Here is an 8730-nt window from a genome sequence, read left to right on the forward strand (position 1 = left end):
TTTTTTTAATTACAGAGATAAAGATAGTAATAAAATAACAGGGTGAGACACTGCGTTATGACAAAACGACACCAAGCTAAAACAACACTAAAAGATAAACGACAGTATTGGCGTTACAAAAACGACATTGTAAATAACAGAGAGAGAGAGAGTTATGACAAAACGACACCGAGCTATAAACAACTTTAAAAGGTAAACGACACTAATAAAACGACATTGTAAATAACAGAGAGAGACAAAGTTATGAAAAAACGACACCGAGCTATAAACAACTTTAAAAGGTAAACGACACTAAGAAAACGACATTGTAAATAACAGAGAGAGACAAAGTTATGAAAAAACGACAACAAGCTATAAACAACACTAAATCGTAAACAGTAATAAAATAACGGAGAGAGACAGAATGACACCTAGCTATAAAGGACGCTAAAAGGTAAACGACTGTGGCGTTACAAAAACGACATCGGAAATAAAAACAATATATGGGTCAATATAAAAAAAAAAAAAAAACGATACGAATTTAAATCTGATTAAAGTATGAAATATCAATCACTTTGTTGTGTACCAAAATGGACATTGATATTAAACCAAAGAAGCTATGAGAAATATATATATATATATATATATATATATATATATATATATATATATATATATTTAAAAATTACAAGCCCATATTTTTTTTTGTTATTTATAAATATATATTAGAAAATTACAAGCCCAATTTTTTTTTTTTATTGTTATTGATTTATATATTTGTATATTTTTGGAGTTAAAGTGAAGGTCGGAACTCGGAAGAAGAAAATGAGGGAATCGAACATGATTATCTTAAGTTTTTAATTACAAAGATAATCACGTTCGGATACGCCTACACGTTCGAAGGGACGGCTATCTGCTGGGGTCGTTGTTGCATGAGATTGTTGCCTTGTTGAACTACGAGGCGAAATACGCGGGCATCGCCGATGCCACGAAGGACATGATATGACTGCAGACATTTATGCACGAGCTGAATCAAGACCATGACGGGAGTACACTATCCAGTGATAGCTCTGAGTGTCATTCGATTGGAAAAAAATACGGTGTATCATGCTCGGACGAAGATTGAGTGCTAATTAGTGCTTAAGTAGATCGAATGAAGTCAGAATACAGCTGCTATGCTGACGAAATCATTGTCATATGACAAACTGAAGTTGTGCTCGACTTCAGTTGGACTCCTTGCTTGAGGATCGAAGTCGCCGCTACAGATAGATACACGTGATGAGATTAAGCTGCAAAGTTTAATCGATCGGCTTGATGATTGAAGACATAACTACGATGATTCGCGAATAATATGTGTGCATGCTATTGTTCTTCATAATTTTGTGTAATTCGTTTTCTGATTTTACGTTAGGATTAAATCCTAACAAAACTCTCCTTCTTCTCTCCTCTATTATCGTAATCTTAACTTCATTAGAATAAAATCTAGTATTCATCTTGTTCATTCGCAATTATATCATGCATTACCTCATACATTACCTCATTGACGAGAGTTCTAGACCTATAATTATATAAACAAAAAATTGGCTAGATAAGCCTTAAAAACAGTGGCAATTGAGTTTTAGCCAACGTTTGGTTAATTTTTTGTAAATGGCCATTGCGCCTACGTGGCAGGAAATTAACTGCTTTTTTGTTACTAAATTGCCCTTATTAATTGACGTGACTTATTAGTTATTCAGCAGTTTTTGATTTTTAAAAATAAATAAAATAGGGAAGTAGTTATTCAGCCCTTATTAATTGACGTGATTATTAACTGAATAAATAGTAGTTATTCTAATCCCGATTTTTTTGGATTTGGTTTGAGAAAAATGTGCGAGAAGTTATTGAGACTTACTTTCTATAATTCTGGCGGGATAATTTTAGTCCATATCTTATTAGCAGTTATAGAGTTTATTTGATTCATAATGAGCGAAAATATTTCATTCAATCTGGTGGCAATTTATTTTAGAATTTAGTATACCATGATGCTATAAACAGCACTGTAAACGTCCAGTTTTTGTATTATCAATATTTCACGATAATGGTAATTTTCACGTTATCTGTTGTTAATTGATTTGTCAGCTTATTTACAATACAAATAACCTGTATAAATGAATTTTGTTTTATTGTCCATTAACATGACTAGTTTCACAGCTTATTGTCTGTTAATTGATTTTGACAGCTTATTGTCTGTTAATTGATTTCTGATGTTAATTGATTTCCTCTTTGGGCCCACACGGTCTTCACCCTGAAAAAAAAAGAAAGTAAAATCATTCACTCTCCAATATTTCCTTCGGCTTGAATCGGTTCAACCAAACCTTTCATACTCTTTCCAAATGCCTCACCCTAAGGGAAAAAGAAAAAAAAAAACAGAGACACTGATCAGACTTTGTTGAAGTAAACCACAGTTAGCGATTCATTATTTACCTGCTTCCATCCCATGCCTTCCAAAAGTTTTCTGGCGTAACTTCCGGCCACGAACGACATGTCCAAAGCCTGAGCCGCGGCTTCCTCCGATCGGAGACCACTTTCACTGTCACCGTCTTGTCCCGGAGCAACGCTGAAAGCGCCGTGCAAGGCTCTCATCTCGGCCGCTCTGTCCCTGTACGTCTGGCTTTTATTCTGCGCACTCAGATTCAAAGAGAAAAAAACAAAAAAAATGAATGTCAATATTGTGCAAATGAATTTGCAAGAGCGAACCGGTTGTGTCCAAAACACCTTTTCCCTCGCGACGGCTGACCTTTTGCCTCCTGCTTTTGCATCGGTTGGGGATTTCGTGTTGCCATTCGCGTTTGTATCAGAGAAGATTACGTTTATCTTCGGTATTAATTACAGAGCGTTAAATGGCCTCAATAAATGAGGTAGTTATTAGCCTTAATATTTAATTAATTAATTTATTTTGTAGGCTTTTTGGGCGGGATCGGTTTATATAGAGAAACTGCTGCAGTGAGGACATTATGGTACATTTGTGTGTGTAAATAAATTGGGCTGACCATTTACCCGAAATTAACAAAATGTTGGCCATATCCAAAACTCCATATTTATAGGAGGCTATTTAGCTATATTACCCTTATATAAATTCAAGTCGGACTTTCATCCGAAAGTTTGTGACCGCATGACGGGAAGAATGCGATGTTACCAAATGTCATGATTAGGGAGGGAAGGATCGCTTCTTGAAGACGTATGCTCCGACAGATGCGGAGCTCAATAGCTTACAATTTATATTATACATAGCATATTTGTAACTCTTAAAATAGATCCGATATATCTCACATATACGTGCAAACTCTCATTCTTCTCTTCAATGACTTCATTAGAATAACATCTAATATTCATTTTGTTCATTCTCAATCAGTTACTTCTATGCGTTACCTCAAACATACTTTTAATTTCTCATATTGCTGATTAAATCCCATTGACAATAGTTCGAGACCCATTATTATGTAAATTTATATTGGAATTTCATCCAAAAGGTCTGCTTGACGGGAAGAATCTCGTACTTATAGTTAGTATCCATCAAAATTTAGGTCAAAGGTTTGACTCGTGAATTATTGTGGTAACTTGAACGCTGGTGTATAAGTCAAAATTATTGTGACTAACAACCACTTTTATCACGTCAAAATACTGATTGTTTAAATATCGGATGGGGTAGATGAAGTATTTGGATTTTTAGTAGTGATCACTTCGTTTTCTGCTTTTGCAACGAGTCATTAGTTTACTGTTACAATATATGTTTGATTTTTCCATTAATTATAATATAAATACAGGATCATACGCATTTCATACGTGCATGGAATTTAACAAAACATGCATGCCAGTTACGAAAGTTTGAAGGTTACTAGTGAAAAAAAAAAACATTAATGTATAAACCGTTGTAAAATCACATTTTTATACTAGTGACTTATGAAAAACATCAATACACTACAACCAAATTTGTTCATGCATGAACACATAGCAAGCTTATTTTAAATGCTGAAAGTATTCTCTCATTCCCAATGATAAATTGATAATGATGAATTTTTGTGACTGTTGTCTATTAAAACCCATTAGTCAAAATAAATCTATCACTATGATAAACTCTGTGCTGTGCTATCAGCTGGTGTATATAAGTATCCGTATAAAGATACCGAAAAGAAATACATTAAACAATCTAATTTCAGCATATGGCCGAAATTATTTTAGAAAAGATGGCTAGTTGTTCACTAATGAACAGACGTGTGATTCAAGCCCAGACGAAATTTCCAATATTATGCTTATGAAATAAGGTCACAACCTGAAATTAAAGTGACATGAATGACATTTTGTTAGGAGATTATGGTAAGAATAATAATTATTAAAAAAAAATTCAACATAAAAGAAAAATTGGTCTTGCGCGTACCTCCTAGTAAAACCTCCTTTAAGTACTTTTCACTGGAAAACGTTTCTGCAAAACATTGATACTAAACCAATTAATCAAAAAGGAAAAATTAAAAAGCGACATTTTGAAAAAAAAATTATGAAACTCATAAGAGGTTGCATGGAAATTAACCATCTTTATCTGAACGACATTTTGGCAAGAAGTCATTTAACCCCAAAAGCAGGTTTGCATGGTCTTTAAATAACTCCTTCACTCTTCTTACGGCTTCTAAGAAATCGATCCTGATAATAACACACACAAAATAATAAATAAATAAATATCAAAACAAAAGCAATATGGGCTGTGTTGTTGGCGATCGATTCATCAACCTTTGCGCATTGTAATCCTTCAGGGCATCAATAAACAAGCCATATTTATCCGCTTGGCGATATACCTTAAATGTCTTCTTGACTTCTTTGTAAAAGCTTAGCGCGTGATTTCGCTTTATGTCCTTGTCGTTTGTGATGACGTGGAGCCATTCCTTCGATACGCTTCTGAACCGGAGAAGAGATTTCACCGGAAGTTTTGGCAGAATCTCCGCGAAGACGAGAGATCTTCCGGCAATGTTGTGACGTTTTGACTATCCAGTGATCTCATCGGAATAACTTCCATATTTGATTGTAAATAATTGCTATAATTGCTTGTGGAGTGAAAAATAAAAATTAAAACAACAACAACAACAACATCTCCACTTGTTACGTCAGCATTGTTTTCACTATATATACACACATATATATTAGGGTTTATGAATAGTAGTTACAGTATGGTAAGTAACAACAATCAACAAATTATATAAAATCGTATATCATTATTTTTATTTTTATTTTAAAGTCTCGATGGTATTTTTTTTAAGTGGCAATTATTTCCTCCCAATTTCTGTTAAATTATTCCTTACATTTACATTAATATCGTTTTGCTTGAAGACTTTTCTAATAGTCGCCGAAGAGAAGTCTTTTGATCTGAGAAGTAGGTTTTGAGATTCCTCCATTATTAATACTAATAAATTTTTGCTTGTGGTATTATTAGGGGCCAAACTAAATTACATTAGAGAGTATTTTAAATAATTGCTTGTGAATTGTAAATATTTTATCTTCGCCAGCAATATGTAGCTAAAAAGAAAATAAATTCTATGTTGTTTTTATTTTTTTATATACATTAGATAAAGTGCAAGTGACATGCATGAGCTACCCCAAAAAAAATACGTATATTTTAAATAATTGCTTGTGAATTGTAAATATTTTATCTTCGCCAGCAATGTGTAGCTGAAAAGAAAATAAATTCTATGTTGTTTTTATTTTTTTTGTATACATTATATAAAAGTGGGAGTGACATGCATGAGCTACCCCCAAAAAAATACGTATCTTTATGCATGAAGACTTTTATGATATGATCTTTCTCAAAATTATAAACCTTAATTAAGATATGAAAGAAGAATATATAGCCAATATATTAGTAATGGACTTTGGTCCGTAACTACTAAGAAATACTTTAAAACAAGATATGGTATTGAGCAAAAGAAAAACAAGTCATAAACGCCATAAAAGCTATTAACAATTAACTTAATTTCTCAACAAATCCGGATAGACCGAGACCAAGGTAGGAACATAGTCAATGACAACAAAGGAAAAGTTTCGGAAACCGCCAAGTTTCGCGAGCTCGAGACAGCTGTCTCGTTCGTCGTCGCTCAGCGGGTCCCACAGAGCAAAGTCCTTGTTCCAGCCGTAGCCGGACGGTTTCTGAACGATCAGAAACCGTTCGGTCCAAGCGCCGCAAACATGAAGATTACAGCCGTGACGGAACGTGAAAAGCTTGGACCAACGAAACCGATCTTGGTCCTTGTTCATCACCCAAAAACTACGCAAGTACCCGTGAAAACTCCGAGTCATCAAAGCCAGCGAATCCTCTTTCCACGTCATGAACTCGCCGCCCACCGGGAGGAAAACAGGCGCCTCGATTACTCTTCGCAGTTCCTCGTCCCGATACGTGAACGACAAGATCACGGTTTTGTTGCCGGGCGAGTTTTCTTCGCGCGCAAGAAAGTAGAACGCTCCGGCTCTGCCGATCGAAGCCCCTCTTTCGTTCCAGAGACTGAATCCCGGGAGAGTTCGGGGCTCTTTCCACGAATCGGATCTCTTGCTATACACTTGGAATTTGATCGACCACCCCGGCTTATCATCGTTATCGCCGTCTCTTTCGCACGAATCGGATACTCGTAGCACCTTGTGATCGTCGCTCTCTTCGTCGAACGCTATGTCGAAGATTAGGTCAGCCTCGGGGGCGTCGATTACGGGCCGTGGGAGAAGCCTAAACTCTCTCGTGGTCGGGTTACACAATATCAAGTCTTCGCGTCCCTGTCGAGTTGTGGAGAGAAGAACGAGGCCGTTGGAGGATCTGATTTGGTTAAATATTGTCTCGAATTCGAATTCGGCAAGTAAATATGATATGTCGAACTTCATCGCCTCCGGTGGATCAATATTATTACGCCGACCTGAGAGGAATAACGCATTCGGATCTTGGATACATGATTTGTCCCAGTCCTTCCCGATAACGATGGCGGAGATTTCGCCGGAGTTACGAGATCTTTGATGGCGAGACTGAGCTTTCTTCAGACCCGCGTCGTTGGAGATGAAGTCAAGCCATCCCTTCGACACGAGTTTGAATCGGATCAGAGATTTCGTAGGAAGTTTCGGCAGAATCTCAGAGAAGATAACCTCTTCCGGCAATGTTGTGGCGTTTTGCGATTTCAGTAATTTCATCGGAGCTTCCATTGTTGATCGTAAGCAATTGCCTGTGGTCTGTGGAGTGAAATACCTCTTTTTTTTATTAGGAAAGTGAAATACCATTTTTTTTTTAGTCTGCGATATCTCCTCGATGTTTATATATTTAGTTTATTATTTCCCTAGTTGTTTCCGTATACATAGGAACTAACTTCAACTCCGAAATATCTTTGAATATCACTGTTTCCTTTTTCTTTAGTTTTGTATTAGGAGAAATTCCCCGTAAAAATTAAGATAATTATCCCCCTTATAATAATTATAAAAAAAAATTAATCTTGGCATCAAAAAAAATTTTGACAACATAATTTTAACTATTTTATTAAAAATTTGAAATTTTGACTATTTTGTTAATCAATTAATTTGAAATGACTATTTTGTATAATTTGTCCATAAATATATAGGTTATATTGAATATATTAAAAATTATTATAGCTTTTAGAAGTAAAATCTATAATTCTTCTTAATTTTTTCGTTAGGAAATAGGATTAAACCCTTACTTATTACCCTCGTTAGAATCTTAGGGGTTAGCAAAACCTAGAATTGAATCATTGATGCAAAGTTCGAAGATGGCCAGTGAATTAAACATGAAAAAGTTTATGTGGCCAAATTAAAAGTTCAAAAATCCCTTTGCAATACCATAAATGGTATAAACTGGCAGTCTCTTTTCTCCATTTTACATTATAAACCCAAAAGAAAAAAAAGGAAACAAAACCCTTAATATATATAAGTTGAGTGATTTAACAAGGGTCTGGATAGACTGAGCACAAAGTTGGAACATAGTTGATCACAGCATCAAACTTAGAACCTGGCTCGGCCTGAGCCAGAGAGCATCGATCTCCTCCGTCGCGGTCCATCAGAACCAGCTTTCTCTTCTCGTCTCCACGAATGAGACTGCATGTCTGGATGATCACAAACTCGTCGTTCCAAACTCCGCGGAAGTAATGGTAATAACTGATCTCGAAAAGCTTGGACCAACGAAAATCATCATCATCATCATCATTATTATTATTACCGTTCTTGATCATCACCCAAAACTCGATCTTCCAGTTTTCATAGTCCATCGAGGTCACGGCCAGCGAGTCCTCCTTCCACCTCCCGATCTGGGACTCGTGGCCGATCACGAATCCACCGTCCGAGCGATCAGGCGCGTCGATCACGCGCCGCACTTTATCGTCGCGGCACGAGAACCACACGATCACGACCCCGTAACGAGGGACTCTCCGCACGGCGAGGAAGTAGAGCGCGTCGCCGATCGAGACCCCTTGGCGGCGGCGCTGGATCAGGACTTGGCTGAATCCGGCGAGAGTTTCGATCTCCTTCCACGACCCGGATTTTCTGCTGAACACTTGTAATCTCAGCGACTGATGATCAACACTCGTCTCGGCGACTCGCAAAACCTTGTGATCGCCGGTCTCGCGGTCGAACCCTAGGTACAGATTCGGCCGCCGATGATCGCGCCTCTCGGCGGAGATCTCTGGCTCCGGAAGAACCCTAGATTCTCTCACGCTCGGGTTCCACAGCGTCAGCGATTGATCGGACGTG

At 36.9% G+C, this 8730-nt stretch overlaps 2 protein-coding genes across 2 annotated transcripts in view; both read right to left on the reverse strand.

The window, feature by feature from the left end:
• Window positions 1-5970: 5970 nt before the first annotated feature.
• On the reverse strand, window positions 5971-7179 carry LOC149380390 (F-box protein CPR1-like). Its single transcript, XM_089604152.1, has one exon. The coding sequence runs from the start codon at window positions 7177-7179 to the stop codon at window positions 5971-5973; it is 1209 nt and encodes a 402-aa protein (XP_089460278.1).
• A 746-nt stretch (window positions 7180-7925) lies between these two features.
• Window positions 7926-8730, reverse strand: part of LOC149380391 (oligopeptide transporter 6-like) — a 4139-nt gene continuing 3334 nt past the window's right edge. The window contains exon 7 of the mRNA XM_089604153.1: window positions 7926-8679. Coding sequence (XP_089460279.1) covers window positions 7926-8679 — 754 coding nt within the window. The remainder of the gene's footprint in view (window positions 8680-8730) is intronic.

This window comes from Urtica dioica, chromosome 12 (assembly GCF_054948205.1).
Source record: "Urtica dioica subsp. dioica isolate 48M chromosome 12, U.dioica_male_clone48M_v1_H2, whole genome shotgun sequence".
Lineage (NCBI taxonomy): Eukaryota > Viridiplantae > Streptophyta > Magnoliopsida > Rosales > Urticaceae > Urtica > Urtica dioica.